Source organism: Hemiscyllium ocellatum, chromosome 20, assembly GCF_020745735.1.
Source record: "Hemiscyllium ocellatum isolate sHemOce1 chromosome 20, sHemOce1.pat.X.cur, whole genome shotgun sequence".
Classification (NCBI taxonomy): Eukaryota; Metazoa; Chordata; class Chondrichthyes; order Orectolobiformes; family Hemiscylliidae; genus Hemiscyllium; species Hemiscyllium ocellatum.
Genome location: NC_083420.1, coordinates 18,525,109 through 18,543,690, shown reverse-complemented (window position 1 = coordinate 18,543,690; position 18,582 = coordinate 18,525,109). Strand labels below are relative to the sequence as shown.

Here is an 18,582-nt window from a genome sequence, read left to right as displayed (position 1 = left end):
GATCAGAATAGATAAATAGTTGTTTTTGACGAGCACAGACTCTATGGTTGGGGGGCTTTCTCGGTGCTGTAGGTCTCTGTGACTCTACGAGACATAAGTTGAATATAGTGAATTACATGTCTGTATATTACCAGATAAATTGCAAGTGAACAGAGCACCAAGCTATTTTTATTTCGTGATTTCATCATTTGAATAAAAGTTTCTCACAGACTGCATGTAAACTACAATCAGTATTGCATCCATCAGTCAACCATCAAGCCATCACTTGTTTTGTGAACTGGAGCTTGTTAAATCAAGGAATGTATAGATCAGAAAATCTGCAGATAGTTCAGAGATTTGCAGCAATTATGATGTAATATTAACTGAGTAACTTCCAGTAGCCCAAAGTAGACTGGAACACAAGTGGTGCACATAGTTAAACAAGGGAATGGTACTTGGACTGCATTCAGGACCACATTTTTGATATTTCTGGTTTTAGTCCAATAGAGGAAGAAATATTGCTCAATTTAATTCTGGGAAATGAAGTAAATCAACTCATCAAACAGCAAAAAGCTGAAGGACAATAGAATTAGTTTTGTTTTTGTGAAGAATGACAATTATGCTAGTATGAATAACCTCTGGCTATGCTATAAGATGATTTTCGGTACAGACTATGCACTGTCATTCATTTTTTACTGTGAAATTGTTTAATTGGCTTCAATCCTGCCTTTACAAAGAAAGTTTCAGAATTCTCATTTACGAATAGAGTATTAATATATATGTAAACGAGCAGTTGATACTTTCCAGCATATTCGAGGTAAACCCAATCATCTTGAGAAATCTTTTTTTTAAACTTTTGTCAGTCAGGAATGAAGTACCCGTGTCTCCGATCATTGCAAACCCAAAGCTCCACCCAGTTAATTTTCCCAGGCCATAAGCAAACCTGTGGAACTACGTGAAGAAAAGGAAGCTCTGATTGTGTTCTAGTCAGCATTACTCCTTTAAAGAAGCATTACCCAAAGTTACTTAACTTGCCTTTGTCACATTTGTTGTTTGTGGGTGTGTGCTTTGTAGAAAAAATTCCAACTTGATTTCCAGATAATTAATTCTTTTGAGATATTTCTGAGAAATATGGTAAGATGCCTTATTTCACTTCCTTCTGTTGTTGTCTCAACTTTTTTCCCCTTTTTGTGCTTGCACTTCCTCATTTTGGCTCCTTTCTTTCTGGAAAGAAATTGCAAAGTACAGCAGAACGAAACAGAATACTTGATTCCTGTTTCATTTGCCAATGTTAAAATTCTTTGATCTCTGATTCAGTGCTGCTGTAATTTTATTTATCTGACATTACTTTTCACCAAACCAATTATAACTATCATAAGCTTAATTGAGCTTTCAGTTGTGTCATTATGCAAATACCTATTTAAGCCATTCAAGAGTTGAGCATTACATTAAACGCAGTAGGAACCATAATGCTAAGTTTGTTAATATTAAATTATGACTTCCACAGGGCCAATCTTTTCCTTTATGCATTCATAAGAAATGTTCTTAATTCGGTAGGTACTAGGAAAATGGCTATATCACATCCTGCAAATGCAATAGATAGAAGCCAATAAATTGTTGGCTTATAATTGATTTGCTCATTACATTTTTGCCCTGTCTTTCTACCCACTCCTGAATCAGATGCACGTTTGTTGGAAATCAGGACACCTATGAAGCCCACCTGGAGGTGTGCAAGTTTGAGGGTCTGAAGGAGTTCCTGCAGCAAACTGATGACCGCTTTCATGAGATGCAAGTAGGCCTGGCTCAAAAAGACCAAGAGATTGCCTTCCTTCGATCAATGCTTGGGAAACTCTCTGAGAAACTTGACCAGTTGGAGAAATCATTGGAGCTAAAGTTTGGTAAATAAAACTTACCAGGAGATTCTCATAACTCAAAACCCAAGAATGCCTTACATTTATTACTGTTAGCAGAGAATGACTGTAAAATTTTGAGTCATAATGATGCTAAAAATCAGTCTGTATATTTAATTCTTTAAGATGCAGTATTGTTTTAGTTCCAAAATGCTCCAGTCTTGTTTCCAGGTTATAAATGTTGAGTATTTTGTTAATTTTCTAAAAGCTAACATTTATTAATGTGCCAAGTCAGACTGATTGACTGTTTCTAACTCCAGATAGACCTTTCCCAGCAGACTTTCAATTTTTAAACAACATAAAACAGATAAATGATATTGTCTTGTTGTTCAAGGGAAGAGGCAACTGAAAATGATTGAAAGCCAGCACAAAATTCTTAACTGAGAAGAGGAAAAAAAGAAAAGCAGTAAAGCAACTTATTCATGTTAAACTTAATTGCTTTTTTGTGATGGCACAGTATGTTAGCTCATTGGCATGAGGTGATTTGCTGGATTACTTGCATTCGTCCTGCCATTAAGAATGGATGATGCTATTGGCCGCAAAGGTCACAGTGCTTTTGATATCGCAGTTTCATTAAGGCATGTTCCTCAAGAGAAGAAATCAAAACTGTATCAAGTGGCTTCTTATTCAGGTTGGAATCTTGACTAAGTTGTTGATGTTCTGTAACTTTTAGAAAATAAGCTTTCCAAGCTCTGTTATTAAACCTATTCATTGTGTCAGTAACTTGAGAAGGCAACTGTTGGAAACAAAATAATGCATATGGACATTGCCGGACCCTTTTGGCACTGCAAGTGTTAACTGATGTCTTAGTGATGTAGCCAGTTCATTACAACATGAGGTTTGTAATTATAATGGACTGGTGAATGTGTTATTTATTGTGGACTGGGAATTCACATGAAGATGATCTGGTGTTTCAGATGTTTTGGATGAGAACCAAAGTAAACTTGGTGAGGATCTAATGGAGTTCCGAAGAGACGCATCAATGCTAAGTGTAAGATCCATGAAGTTTGTTTCTTGATATCAAGTTGTAGCTGAGGTTGAAATACTGTTTTATGACTCAAACTCAAAATGCTGGTTCTGTTTACTGTGCCTGCAGCTCTTGAGTTTACTTGCCTATGTCAGACAATCCATACTTCTGGGAAATGAGGATGTTTGTTTTCTGCAGAGTGTACAGATGGCACATCCTGATAGTCTTGAGATTGCTGGCAGCTGTACACAGCAATAGAGTTCAAAAACGCATTTAGAGTATTGTTGCAAAACATGGAAAGATGTAAAACAGGACAGTATGTGTTCAGTTCCTATTTCCTAAAATTGTCTATTAAGCTAAACGTGGCACAAAGCTTCATTCCACAATTTGTTTTTTGGGAAATTGGATTTTTTAAAAATTTAACCATTAAATCTGTTGTCCTGGATTTTCAGGACAACTCTTTAAGCGTTGGTGTTCTTATAGCCCTGAAATAAGCAGTTCAGCTTAGAATGGCAGTTACTGTAAGATATTTCTGTAACTTAAAATTTTATAGAAGGACAACATTGGAGAAAATTGTCATTAAATAGCACAAACGAAAATCTGTATCCTCCAAAGTATGTACGTGTAATTGGGAGTACATTATGTATCATAAGTAAATTTTGTGTTTTAAAATCAAAGCAATTTGAATTTTTTATAATTTTCTCTTGAAAGATTGTGAATCTTTGAAATTCACCATCCTAGAGTGCAGTGGATACAGGACACCGAGTAAATGTCAGGAGAAGATAGACAGATTTTTAGTTAGTGAGAGCTTAAAGACTTAAGGAGAGCATACAGGAAAGTAGAATTGAGGCAAAAATGAGATCGGCCATAATCCTGTTAGATGGTGCAGCGGGGTCAAAGGATTGAATTTCCTGCTCCCAGTTCTTATACTGTTGCATAACTAATAGGTGGAGAGTGAATCTTTTAAGAGTAGGCCTCCTCAGTGCTTTTGATTGATACCAGTCTTTTGCATACTCCCAAAGCATAGCTTTGAACTGGCTTCTTTGACGTCGGCTCTATAAATAGACAGGTCATCTTGTTTATAAGAAAGCTTAATTTACATACAGTGGTATGTAAATGCAATATAGTAATCACTGCAGAATATCAATACAATGCAATAAAATAGAACCATTTGTTATTGATTCCATTCCGTCATTTGTATTTCAAAACAGAATACAGATGTTGTAAATACCTTTTTTGTAAAATTAATTCAGGGCATGTGGCTTCATGCCTGGACTAGCATTTATTGCCCAGAAAGGGGTTAAGAATCAAATCATATTGCAGTGAGTTTGGAATCACATGTAGGCCAGACCAGGTAATGATAGCAGATTTCCTTCCCTAAAGGATATTAGCAAATGTGAGCCAGTGAGTTTTTCCTGGTAATCATCAATGGGTTCATGGCCATTATTAGCCTCTTATTTCCAGATTATTATTGAGTCCAAATTCCACCATCTTCCATGGCAGGATTGGAGGCCAGGTTCCCCAAGCATTACGTGGATCTCTGGATTAATAGTCTCGCATTAATACCAATAGGCTATGGATTATCCCTAACTTTACCTGTGGTGGAATTTAACCTTTGTGTATAATTTCCAATATCCTAATGCTTTTTTGCTTTGTCTTCTGATCAGATTGTCTTTGGTCATTGTCTATAATCTGAAACAAAAAAAAATGAAATCTTGAGGATACTTTGCAGATGACACAGTCATTTTTAAAAAATCAATTCAAAATATTAGTATGACTTCAGTATGGTTTTGAAATGTATAAGACAATGTAGAAAGAATCTTTTCAACGTATAAACCTTGTTGTCCTAATATAATGTCCCCATAATATGCTAATATGTAGTTTGATAGTAATGTGAATTTCATTTTATTACAGGATGAACTTTCACACATCAATGCCAGGTTAAACATGGGAATCCTGGGCTGTAAGTACTTTTTTAAACAATGCTTGCTTTCAAAATGTACACAGTTACAAACATAATTCCTATATACTTTGTGAATGTTGAGTAATGTAAAATGGATATATAGGGTAAGTCTGTTAATTTCCTCCATGAAATGTATCATCATGATGGTTTTTGATAAATAATATTGGCATAAACCTTCTGGCTCCAATAGCCCAGATGCTGATGTTCTTTCATTCTGTTTACAGCTTATGACCCTCAGCAAATATTTAAGTGTAAGGGTACCTTTGTGGGCCACCAGGGTCCAGTTTGGTGTTTATGTGTCCACTCTACTGGCGATCTGCTCTTCAGTGGCTCTTCAGATAAAACTATCAAGGTATGCTTTTGAACATTTGTTAGAAGCTGGGCACTTATTGTCTCTCCACAAAGCACCTCAAGAATATCAAAAATTATAACTGTTGTAAATCCTCCCTCAAACTCCACCTACTATTTGGAAACTATTTTTCTAAACTCTGTGTATATCGTTTCATTTAACTTATCTGTTCATGAAATATAGGCCTCATCGGCAACTCTCGCATTTATTTCATCCCTATTTGCCATTGAAAATGGTAATGAGCTGCCTTCTTGAACTTCTGTCTTTGGGTTACCTTCGGCGCTATTAGGAAAGGGCTTCCATGGCTTTTACTCAGCGACAGAGAAGGAACAGCAATATAGTTCCAACTCTGGGTGGGGTGTGTCTTGAAGGGAACTTGCAGGTCATGGCATTCTTGTATGCCTCTCCTTCTCCTTTTAGGTGATAGCGATCGAGGGTTTGGAATGTGCTGCCCTGAATTACTGTAGTCCATGTATTATCAGGACATCTGCAGCATTGTTAGGATCGGCTCAATGCTTTCCCTTATTGACTCATTACTTTTGCAAATTAATGTGATTCGAAAGACCCCCCATCCATCCCTTCCCCCAAACTATGCTTTGTCACTTTAATTATTGTTCAATGTCTGTGAAGGAAATTGGGACAGTTCAATATTGAACAAATTGTAAAAGTATAAGTTGTCATCTGTTTTCATTGTCACTAAATTATTGGCTTTTGTGCATGCTCCACAGTGCATAGTGAATTGTAACTTCTATAACTTTGAAAGGTTTCCTTCATGCATGCCATCAAACTCCTTTTTAAAAAAAAGTATACCAAAAACTGTGCACTTGAGAACATTTGCAGTTTTGTATGCTATTAAAAATAATTTTATAAAAATATCAGCTCTTTCTTAACCATATCGGCTTTGCATTAAATATTCAGTAATGAGGCAATGTGATGCTAAGACAATTTAATGAAGACGTCTTCCAAGTTGGTTCACAGATGTTTAGCAATTTTAGAAATGACTTTTAAAATAACCAAGAAAGTATGTCATCAGATGAAATTAAGTATTTAAATGTTTTGTTAAATCAGCAGTCAAAGATGTTTGTATGTGCATGTTAAGTATTCATATGTTAATACTACAAAGCAAATGTTATTCCTGGTTGCTTTTAATGGTTGTTGAGTTGGAAGAATTAAATTGTCATTCATACAGACAAAATAGAGTTTCTACTCCATTATTAAAGATTAAGTCTGGATCTTTGACATCCGTTTTAGGTATGGGATACATGTACTACATACAAATGTCAGAAGACTCTGGAAGGACACGATGGTATAGTTTTGGCTCTGTGCATTCAAGGGTATGTAATGTTGTACGAATTTTACACTAATCAGTTTGAAAACTAAAGCTATCCTTACTTGGCTCCTATTCCTTTTGTAGATAAACAGTCAGTTGTTTATCTTACCCTTTTGCACATTATTACTTCCACAGTATTGATCTCCAAGCATCACCTATTTCTCATGTCCCTCATTGACATCATCCAAAAACATAGTAGACATGGGGAACTAATGCAGTGGCCTCAGCACCATTTCTGTGGACTGCCTCTTTGCCTCTGGTTTATCATGCTGTTTGCTCAATATTTGCATATATGATGAGCAGAAATTCCCTTCAGTTAAGATTTGGGAAGATTGAAACTAATTACCCCTGTCTCCGCTTGTCAGTAACAGAAATACTTCTTCCAAACTTCTGTTAACTCAACGCTTGTCCGTTCCGGTGCTCTCCTAGCTGGAACCCATCTTGCACCTTTCATAAACCTGTTCAACCAAAACTTTATCCTTGGTGTCCTAATGTCCTCTTTGCTAATCACTGCTGTGCTCATTGATCTACATGGGCTTCAAGTAAAATTTGGTTGCAAAACAGTTCAGTGAAGCGTAATGGGAAGTGTTGCTCTGTTTAAAGGTGCCATATAAAAACTATTTGTTCTTCAGGCATTTATAACATGTGGCTTTCTAAGTATAAATTTAAGTAAAATGTGCACTCAAAATTAATTTTGAATTTTTGTTTACAGGAACAAGTTGTACAGTGGCTCTGCAGATTGTACAATAATTGTAAGTCTGCCAATTGCAATATGTAAGGAACTTAAAAATCTCTCATGACTTGTATTTGAATTAGTTAAAATTACAATTTCACAACTATATTACTTTACAAATACGTTTTTGGAAATTGTTATGGGATATTTATTACATTTTGTTTCTGTGCATGTGTATCAGTGTGTGCTCTCCATCCTTCTCCCTCCCTGTGGCTGGCCCCTTGTAAAACTGCTTATTGTTGGAGTTGTTGATGAATTTCTCCTATTGAATCGTTTCCTCTCCAGGTTTGGGATATTCCAGCTTTGCAAAAAGTCAATACCATCAGAGCACATGACAATCCAGTTTGCACTTTGGTATCATCTCACAATATGCTCTTCAGTGGCTCGCTCAAAGCTATTAAGGTATTTAATCAGTTGAAAGATCACACACACTGACCTCAATGCTTGCACGTTTGAAATGTAAAATATTTGTTCTGCACACTGGCTTATGTAAACCATAACGAGTGACCTTTTTGGTCATTTGTTTGAATCCCACATTTTGTGAAAGACTGGACAGTTGTCTTACCAATAATACATATCAATGCAGAAATGGGCACTGCACATTTTTTATATATTAATTATCTAGGAGGTTTTCCATTTTATTAAGTTATTTTCATGTAATTTCTTCTTAAGGTTTGGGATATTGTGGGAACAGATCTAAATCTGAAGAAAGAACTCACCGGTTTGAATCATTGGGTGCGTGCGCTGGTGGCCTCTCAAAACCATCTTTACAGTGGATCCTACCAGACTATCAAGGTTACTTTAAAGACCCTTTATCTTTACACGTAGTACATTTTTCATATTTTGTGTTCCATTCACAAGGTTAATGGTTCTATGTATTAAATAACTGCTCTGCAAATTGTGAGAATAACATTTTCAGTAATGCTTTTTGAATGATGATTAAGCTTTATAGTATGGCAGCTACTAATCTAATATATATAGCTTTTTTTAATATTGGTACTTTAACTAAATAATAGGCATTTTAAATGCCTTGAAATCTCTTGTAGTTAATACGTTAACCCCTTCCAGGGCTAATATTGGACCATATTCGTATTTTCCCTTCTACTGTTTACAGAGCTGCAAACTTCTTTAATGGTTGAAAATCTAATGTTTTGACTGGCTATCAGATGGCTTTGTATTTTATATCAATATTAGAATCAAAATACTTGGGCTTTTATCTTTGGAAGGAATATGGAGGCAAAGTTGAAATTGCAGTATGTGTGGACTTTGTAGCAATCATTGCATTTAACCTTTATAAGTCAGAAATTATCATCAGCTCTTAAAAGTTGATTAAATCTGAAATATAAGCTCTGCAACTGTATTTTTCATGGGAAATATCTGTACACAGAATGCTGTTCCAAGATTCTTTTTGCAGCATTCTTTGCAAATAACCAGTGCTGAATGTCATGCTAAGAAGTTAAAATAAAACACAAGTATCTATGGTAACAATTTGATAAATCTTAACAGATGTAGTACTGTTCAATTTTTCCACTTGTATGATTTGTGATGATGAGGATCCACTACATTAAAATTACTATTTAAAAGGCCTCATCCCATTCATATTTACAAGCAGATCTTAAAACTCAAGTTAAGCTCTCATCTATGCACTATTGTTGTAATGTTTACTGAGTTATCATTTCATAATCATATTATATAGCTACAGAAATTACTTGCCAATGATGCTAAAAAAAATCTAAATTTGCTTAGTGGATTAACCTGAAGTGTGTATACGCCATTTAATCATATTTAATCTTTAAGCATTGATGAATTATAATGAGAAGTATTGAGTTCTATACCTGCTTGCAGACTGAGTGCTTTGTGTCCATTGGATTGTCAATTACATTAAATAAAGGTCAAAGTAGATCAGACATCATTAATTATAGTGTTGCAGAGATTTGATGTGTTGCTAACTTCAGTGCTATAGGGTCCTTGTCTTTTTCTCATATTTTACATTATTCTGCTTACAATGATAATTTGCATCATTTACATGCACTTATGCATCTTTTTCTTGATGAAGATTTTTTAACAGTATTAATAGCCACCTTTTACTCTGAACTATAAAGTGTCTCTGAATTTCATTTTTAGATCTGGGACATAAGGACTCTAGAGTGTGTGCATGTACTGCAGACTTCTGGTGGTAGTGTATACTCCATCGCAGTTACTAACCACCACATTGTATGTGGAACCTATGAATATCTTATCCATGTAAGTATTACTCTTTTGAAAGATGAACTTTATGACTCTGTACTTCAAAGGATTTGGTTGACCAAGTATGACGATGGTTTTCTTCACAGGTATGGGATATAGAATCAAAAGAACAGGTTCGAACGCTGACTGGCCATGTCGGCACAGTGTATGCATTGGCTGTAATTTCAACACCAGACCAGACCAAAGTCTTCAGTGCATCTTATGACCGATCACTTAGGGTAAGTTATGGTTTCATGTGAAACTGTAAGTAATTCAGGCAAGCAGATCCAATTCCTGAAAACCCGGTGCCAATATCCTTCCTACTTGTGTCATCATGTACAAAATCAGAAATTGCTGGAAAATTGCGCTTCGGCAGGTCTGACAGGAAATGTGGAGAGAATTCAGAGCAAGCGTTTTGGGTCCTGAGGAAGAACTGTTCTTAGCAAGGGTCACTGGACCTGAGCTATTAACTCTGATTTCCCTCCCCAGGTGCTGCTGGACCTACTAAGCTTTTCCAGTAATTTATGCTCTGTTTCTGATGTACAGCATCTACAACTCTTTTTGGTTTTAATTTAGATTGGATTACTTACAGTGTGGAAACAGACCCTTTGCCCCAACAAGTCCTCACTGACCTGCCGAAGCGCAACCCATCCAGATCCATTTCCCTACATTTACCCTTTCACCTAACACTACGGGCAATTTAGCATGGCCAATTGACCTGCACATTTTTGAATTGTGGAAGGAAACCGGAGCACCCGGAGGAAACCCACGCAGACACTGGGAGAACGTGCTAACTCCACACAGACAGTCGCCTGAGGCGGGAATTGAACCCGGGTCTCTGGCGCTGTGAGGCAGCATTGCTAACCACTGTGTCACCGTGCCGCCCTTACCATCATGTAGTTGTGCAAAATATACTTGCAATTAACATTTGCACCATTTACAGCAACTCAAACACATGAAGCAACACCATCAGAATGGCTGCCTATTGATGTGGGAGAATATGTTTGCATTGCTGTAATGTCAGTGCTAGCTGCAGTTAGATTTATTTCCCTATGACAGTCTCTATATGATCCCATTATTACATTTCCCCCTAATAGCTGTTCGGATAGCTATTGTGTTCTGTCAGACTAAATTCGTAAAGATTCTAGGCTTCAATGCTTTCCTTTTGGGGCTTGGTATCCCATGAAACCTTTAATTATGCAACAATCCTAGTGCCTTCCCTGTTGTTGTTTAGATGCATACAGAACAAATCAAACAAAGAAAAGCACTAATCAGGCCTTTAGACAGAGATTGAGTCAGCTGCAGTCTGATGCAGACTTTTAAATAGTTCCATGGATATTTTAGGGCTAAAGTAAGGGTTCTGTTGTACTAATGTGAAATGTAACTGTGCCAAATTGATAGTTGATGCTTTCCTCACCAACAATAAAGAAAAAGTGATTAAAGTAATGTAGTTATTTTATCACTGGTAGAAGAAGTGCCTTGTAACGTTGTACAAATTAATCCTGTCATTTCCCAGAATAAAAGTTTCTTGTACAAATAAATATTTTAAATTAAATGGCTGTTCCAATCACATCTGTTATTCTGTGAAATTGACTCTGAAAATAAAACACAGGAAAGGAGCGCAAGAGCAAAGGGGATGGTCCCACAAAGTGTGCAGAATAAACAAGATCATGGCTGGGCTGAGTTTGACCTCCCTTCTCCCGCCTGTTCCCCATTACCTTTGACTCACCTACATTTTGATTCAATTCACATTTTGAATACAAGATTAGGAAGGGCGTGAACAGAATGGATAAGGAGCAACTATTCTCCTTAGTTGAAGGGTCAGTTACGAGAGCACACAGGTTCACGGTGAGGGGCAGGAGGTTTGGGGGGGAGATACAAGGAAAAGCTGTTTCACCCAGATGGTGGTGACAGTTTGGAATATGCTGCCTGGGCGGGTGAAAGAAGCGAATTGCCTCACATCCTTTAAAAAGTATCTGGATGAGCACTTGGCATGTCATAACATCCCGGGCTTTGGACCAAATGCTGATAAATGGGATTAATTTAGAGGTCAGGAGTTTCTCATTTGTCGGTGCAAAATCGATGGGCAAAGGGAATCTAGAAAGTATATGATTCTATGAAATTACTTTTCCTTGGCTCTCTCCCTCGTTCTAAATTTCTTTCCTTCCTGCTCCCTCAACATTGACCCTGTCACGTCCCCTCAGAACTTGTCTTTCAATAACTTGAACTTCTTTGTGTTTCACACAAGTTCCCTCTGTACTGCATTATCCTGTAGTCTCTCTCCATTTAAATATTTTCCTTTAGTTATTTTTCTAACCTACAGTTTGTCAATTTTGTTTTGATCTCCTTGCTTATCATACCTTATATCCCTTTGCAGATTCTTTGTATCCATTTCGCAACTTGCTTTCCTATCTATTGTCTGCAAATTTTATTAGTCCATTCAGTCCCTTCATGCAAGTTTTTGACATCGATTGTAAATAGTTTTGATGCATGCCAGTAATTCTTAAAGGTAAATTAGAGGCACGGTACTTGGAAAAGCAAAGTTTAACTTTGGCACGCTTGCTGTGCGCTCAAAGGGCCATCATGTCTTTAAACTTAAATACATCCATGTACTATCTCAAGTTGTTAATGTGTTTTATATTCTTTAAAATATAGTGCTGTTTCCGTTCCTCATATCCGTAATTATAATTTGGTCTAGGTTTGGAGTATGGACAACATGATCTGTACACAGACATTGCTCCGTCACCAAGGCAGTGTTACTGCTCTTGCTGTGTCCAGAGGGCGACTCTTCTCCGGTGCTGTGGACAGTACAGTTAAAGTAAGCAACTTTGGTTTATTTTATAAAGTGATGTAGCAAACTGTTAATGCTGGGTGTAGCGATGTAAAAAAAAATACAACAGATCTGTCAATATCTGTAAGGACCATATGACATTTAAGATCCCTACATTGCAAAATAAGATCAAGGTGCAAGAGAAACACAGCAGATGAGGCAGCTTCTTGGGAAAGGAACAAAATTAAGATTTTGAGTCAAATGGCTCTATTATGGCTACATTATATTTTCTTTGCAATAACAGAAGCAATTTGCCAGGATTCATACTATAGAAAGGGGATATTATTCAGTCTGACCTGAGAAGAGCTAAAGAAATGCTTGATTGGAAAGTTTTTTATGAAGTCGAGAGATGGAGGCTTAAGAAAGTTCAGGAGTGCAGGAATGAGCGAGCTTGAGACTCTCCAGTAGATGTTGGACAGAAGAGGGAAGCTGAACCATGGACAAGCCAGAAAAGTACAAGGTTTCAGAGTTAGTGATAGGGTCCTGGAGATTATGGTCCAACAGAGAAACCCAAGGAGTTCAGTTCCATCATTCCTTGAAAGTGGTATCACAGGCAAACAAGGTGGTGAAGAAGTGTTTGGCAGACTGTCTTCATTGTAGGGTTTGAATTACAAGGATAGACTGGAACTTTTTCTCCCTGGAGTGTAGGTGGTTAAGGGCTGACCTTAAAGATGTCTACTAACTCATGAAGGGCATTGAGAAGGTGAATAGAAAATATCCCTAGGATAGGTTAGAGGTGAAGGGGAAAAGATTTAAAAAGTACCTGAGAGGCAACCTTTTCACACAACGGGTAGTGCGTGTATGGAATGAACTGCCAGCGGACGTGGTCGATACAGTTACTACATTTAAAAGGTGTTTAAACAGGTATGTGAATAGGTGGGGTTTCGAGGGCTATGGACCTAACACAGGCAAATGGGACTAGTTTAGTTTGGGAAACCTGGTCAGCATGGTCGAGTTGGACCGAAGGGTCTGTTTCTGTGCTGTAAGGCTCTGTAACTCTATGTAAGTGAGGGTGTAGAAAAGATAGGGTTTTTAGTGCATCAAAGCCATGGAAGGATTTAGGAACTAATCTTCAGACCCCAGGGCTCTGCTACTGCTTTAAATTCTTGGTCTTCACATCTATTACCTTTCTGCATGAGCACGGTTGGGGCGTAGGGAATATCAGTATGGGAACTTGCCCTGATGAAATCATAACCTGTTGCACTGGAGCTGCAATACACAGCCTATTGGAGCATGTCTATATTGCACAAAACTTGACCTATAAGTCCTTCTTTTAGGGCATATAATACTTAGACAACATCTGGAGCTTGTTTTATTGTTGAATGTTTGGGTCATTTTAATACAAGTCAACCAAATTTGGTTAAGGGAGCGCGGAACTTGTTGAATCACTCTTGCTTGAGACACACTAACCCTTACATTGCTTTTCCTTCCCTTCCAGGTCTGGACCTGTTAGGACACAAGGTTGTATTAAATGTTTGGAACGTTGTCCTGTGGCTCACCTTTGTAGATTTATTTTGGAATGGAAGTGATGCCACTGCAACTTGGTGCCACAGTGCAATCTGTTCTAAGATTGCTATCTGATTTCAAGACCGACCAATATGGCATGCTTTCTACAATAGTGAAAACCATTGCAATACAATGGGGAAAATCACGCTCTGATATTGTCAGTTTATGAAGTTAACAGTGTTCTTAATTAATTGATTGGTGACAGTAGGAGAGCAGAAGGCTTAAATACACACTGTGGAATAGCTTTGGAAAACTTTTTATGGGTCGAAGATTTTGCATGTGTGTGTGTTTGTGAAAATTGCTGGGAAATTTCTGTAGTTCATTTCAGAGCTTCAGCTACAAATTGTCCACTGCAGCATTGGAGGTGACGTACCTTCCAGTAGACTGGCAGTCTCTGCCTATCATTTTAGAGATGCTGATTTAGATAGTGACAAGCGCACACACATGCACACGCACAATTTTGTGGGCCGCAGCGAAGTAAGTGATTCAACTGATGCATTTGCTAACCTTAATTTGACCTGTGTTTACTTCTACAAGAATAAATTGTAATATAATAAGGTAGGCAGATTATTGAAGCTGTGATCTTCTTACCTTCTGAATGCTGCCTTAAAAGAATTGTAATGAAACAGCTGTAATGAGGTACGATTTTTCCATCACTATTTCCTCTCAAAGGCAAATTCCATATTCCAAAGTTCTACTTTTGCCAATGTACTTGTGGCTGAGGCATAAGAACAATTTCACATTGAAAGTAAAATATACTGCTGCTAAATTTTGACTTGTTTTATAGCGATTTATAAAACAAAATCGCTGTGTAATTGCTGTAATAATGAATTAATAAGGCTTTAAACCTAGACTGTTCCAGAACAAGCTTACTGCAATCAGTGTTGTACATTTATTGATCTTCAACATGCAGTATATGAATTTTAATACTTTAAGAATGATTAAGTCGACCTGACTAGAAGTACGGGACCTTCTGAAGAAAATGTAAACTCTTGTTGCGTTGTTTTGAAAATTGTAACTGTATAAAGTCTTCCTGCTCCCATTTGACTTCCTAAAACACCTTCATAGGGCTTCTCTGAAAATTCACCAAGTTAATGGACGTCATGATGTGGTACTGAGCTCCATTATCTGAGACTTTCTCTACGTCCGTCCCTGCTAGTTAGCTTCTGGCTAGCTGGGCGAGCAGTCACTGTACTAGCTGACTTCTAGCTGAGCAAGGCAGAGCTCAAAATTATCCAGGCTTCCCACTCTTGACTGTCATGCAATGATCATTTTTAAAAGTCATATGGATTTCAGGTCATAGAATCCCAACCGTGTGAAAGCCAGCCATTCAGCCCACTGTGTCCGCACTACCTGCTGAAAAGTATCCCACCCATACCAACACCGTCCCTGTAACCCTGGTTAATCCAATTAGCCTGCACATCCTTGGACACTATGAGCAATTTAACATAGCCAATCCACTTAGATTGCACATCTTGGACTGAGGAAGGAAACTGGAGCACCCGGAGGAAACTCACGCAGACACGGGGACAATGTGCAAACATGCAGTCGACTGAGAGTGGAAATGAACTGGGTCACTGGTGCTGTTCCCCCACCCATACATAGCCAGTTGTCAACTTTTGAATTGCCTACTTGAGAGGACACCGAGAAGAGTTAGTTGCAGGGTGTGGAAGTGTCCCTCCCATAGTCACATGCTACTAAGGTTAGCAAGATTGGGTGAGGAGATATTATGCAGTGACCATAAGGTAGTGACTTCCAGTACTGGGAAGTACTCTGGAAGTAGCATTCAATGTGAATGATGTATTGATGTACAAAGTTGCTTCTTGTTACAACTCAAGAGAATGTTTTGTTTACCTGTTTGAGTGCATATTAATCCACATTTAACAAGCATCTCATTCATGTGGACCTAATGCAGCAAAGCAACACCCATATAAATCTTCATCTTTCATAAGTGGTCCCAGTCCTAAAACTTATTAAACAAATCTACTTGTTTAGCTATTCTGTAGTATAGTGTAAGTCTAATCAATTGACTTTTGGAAAGATAGATTTCAACTAGAATAAGGTTGATGTGTATAGATTTGCCTGAGTAAACGTCCATGAGCTAAGAAGATAGTATGAATTTGAATAGATCATGTATTTCAATGAGTTACTTATAAAAGTATAAGTATCATGTGCTTTCAGATTCTGAATGGAAATCAATATTCAATAACAAAATGTGACAGGATGTTGAATGTGTTAACTATGTATATGAGAATTACAGGTATACATTTGCAGTTTACAATGCAAACATATATTTCATCAGTGAAATATAGTATTTACAGTGAGAATATTTGGTTTAAAATTAGCCTGTTTTAAAAATTTGTTTTTACTAATGTAACAAGTGCCTAATTTTTAGAATCTGTTTGTACGTGAATTTAGCCCTTAATGCATCACTCTTGGCTTTGGTTGTGCTGATTTTTCTTTTGTTTTTGTATATTCATTTGAGATATTGGTATTGCTGTTAAGGCTACTCTTCATTGTCCATCCTTAATTTCCCTTGAGAGAGTAATGAGCCTTGAACTGCTGTAATCCATATGGTGAAGGTACCCACAATGCAGTACAGCATTGAACTTTGAACTAGTAGAAGGTAAAGAATTAAAGCATTTCTGCACATCCTTTTTACACATTTCCAAAAAGTGCCCTAGGTGAAGAAAAAGAGCTAGGCTCCAACAGCTGAAGGTGAGAGATAACTGACAGCTGCAACCAAGTACATTTGTAAGGCACAGTGCCATGAACTAGTTCAAATATTCGTCTCATCTCCTTCCTGTTGATAGAAAAGGCATAATCACCATGGTTTATCAATCAGAGGATCTGCATTGCATGCATATGAACATATGTGCTTAGCATGGATGTATTTTGTATTGAAATAGAGAATGTCCTTTTAAATGCCTAATTTTCTAAAACGTAAGTGTCTTGGAGAATGAACAGTTGGAAATAAAACAGAAGAGGAGAATGCTAACTTTTTGCATGGTTTGTATTGTCTTGGTTTCAAAGAAACACTGTTCAGAAATGCTTCATTTGTTTTCTTCAGGAGTTCAGTAATTGAAAGCCAGACCATTATCTCAGAAATGCGGTTTGAACTCTTGGTTTGAGGATACCTTTTAGAGAGATTGTTCAAAGGTAAAGTATTTTGTTGCAGTCTTGCTGAGTGCATACCTGATTGAGATATAGATTATAACTTGTCACCCCAATTCACTCATTTATAGCAACAGCCTTATGATAGCAGAGCCCTAGTTTAAGCAGAACACAGTGTGGCTAATCAGTAATGCATTTATTGAGATTTCATTATGAGTAATAAGGCCTAAAGTAAAAGTGTAATCGTGAAGCATAGCAACTCTGAACCACTGCAATTGGAGAGCATACATCCATCCATTTAGCTGCTGCTTTAAACATCTGGTACCCACTAACTTAAAGAAGCAACCAAAGTTCCCTTCAGTTATTTTGCACCTGTATTGTATTGTAAAAGTTATGACACTCGATTAATGGAACCGATGTATCACGTGACTGTAAATTTTTATCATTTTGTTAATATTTACAACAATAAATCTTCCTCCTGAATTTTTGTGTATAATTTGCACTAGTAGCTCAGTGCTGGAGTAATTCTGTGTAAGATATAAGTGGTGAGGTAGGGAGGAGTTCTGGGAGTACCGGTGTCCGTTATATCATATACATATCTATACTAGTGAGTGGTTTTCTGTAAAATGTAAAGGGTGTGCATATAGGTCTTCTTGTCATCCTTTTATCCATCCAGTTTTCTGTACATTTGCACCTCTTGGGCATCATCTGTAAATGGAGATGTGTGTTTCCATCGAACAGAGGTAAGCAGCAGAGTCCCCTGCAGGATCTTTGCTTTTCCAATCAATAGCATCATTCATAGACCATAGGAACTTGGGAATATTTGCTTGGTTCTGTTTCTCACCCTCTGAAGCCCTCTCTCACTCATCCCACCCCAAAACAAAAGCTCTCCCCCTACTCTAAGGGATCTATGTTACAGTCAAGTCAGTGATCTACAATGTGTTTTCAAAAATAAACCCAAATCTTATGGTCCATATTCATTGCTGAAAGTGTAGTTGTTCAGCATTTAATTATCTAGCTAGTTTTGGATTAAACTGAATTCTAAATGAAGTATTAACTGTTTGCTTAATCTTTAAGAAAAGCCCCCAGTTTTAATTCCTGGCTAGTCCTGGGATCGCAGCGTGCAATGTAATGACTGACCTCTGCGCGTGTACTCAGGAGGATGACAGTAGCCTCCTTCCTGATCCCTTTCTGCAAATGCTGCAGGAAAATGTATGTCAGGTGGAATCAAAATTATATTCTACTGTCGCCCCTCCAGTCTTTCCCTCCACCCATTCACCCTTCCCCACTACCACTGTCCCAGGCAAGTAGTGTGCTGCTTTTATCAATGTTTAGTTTAAAAACTTGAATTTCCATTGTGTCTTTACAATCTCAAAGCTGTCAAAATGCTTAACAGTCAACAGCCGAAGTCACAGAGCTGATGTGAGGAAACTGAGCAACCAGTTTGAGCACAGTAAAATTCCACAGATAGTTATCAGACTGGGTGTTAATCTGCCTTGAGTGACTTTTGTTTGGGGGATGAATATTGAGGTTTCCCAGACTAATTCCTGGGATGACAGGACTGGAGAGATCACTGGAGTTTAGAAGAATTATTTGTGCCCCCAATAACAAGGTGGTGAATCCCATAGAAAACGATAATATTCTAACAGGACAAATGCAAGAAGCATGTTCCTGA

General features: G+C 37.6%; 1 protein-coding gene across 3 annotated transcripts in view; it reads left to right on the top strand.

Annotated features, from left to right (window-relative positions):
* Positions 1–17,390, top strand: part of traf7 (TNF receptor-associated factor 7) — a 66,212-nt gene extending 48,822 nt beyond the window's left edge. For all 3 annotated transcript variants that reach the window (XM_060840544.1, XM_060840543.1, XM_060840545.1), the window contains 12 exons: positions 1,660–1,877; positions 2,807–2,880; positions 4,771–4,819; positions 5,044–5,171; positions 6,420–6,502; positions 7,211–7,250; positions 7,517–7,633; positions 7,904–8,026; positions 9,356–9,475; positions 9,565–9,696; positions 12,156–12,275; positions 13,726–17,390. In XM_060840544.1, the coding sequence (XP_060696527.1) occupies positions 1,660–1,877; positions 2,807–2,880; positions 4,771–4,819; positions 5,044–5,171; positions 6,420–6,502; positions 7,211–7,250; positions 7,517–7,633; positions 7,904–8,026; positions 9,356–9,475; positions 9,565–9,696; positions 12,156–12,275; positions 13,726–13,740 (1,219 nt within the window). In that variant the 3' untranslated portion in view covers positions 13,741–17,390. The remainder of the gene's footprint in view (positions 1–1,659; positions 1,878–2,806; positions 2,881–4,770; positions 4,820–5,043; positions 5,172–6,419; positions 6,503–7,210; positions 7,251–7,516; positions 7,634–7,903; positions 8,027–9,355; positions 9,476–9,564; positions 9,697–12,155; positions 12,276–13,725) is intronic.
* The last annotated feature ends 1,192 nt before the right edge of the window (positions 17,391–18,582 follow it).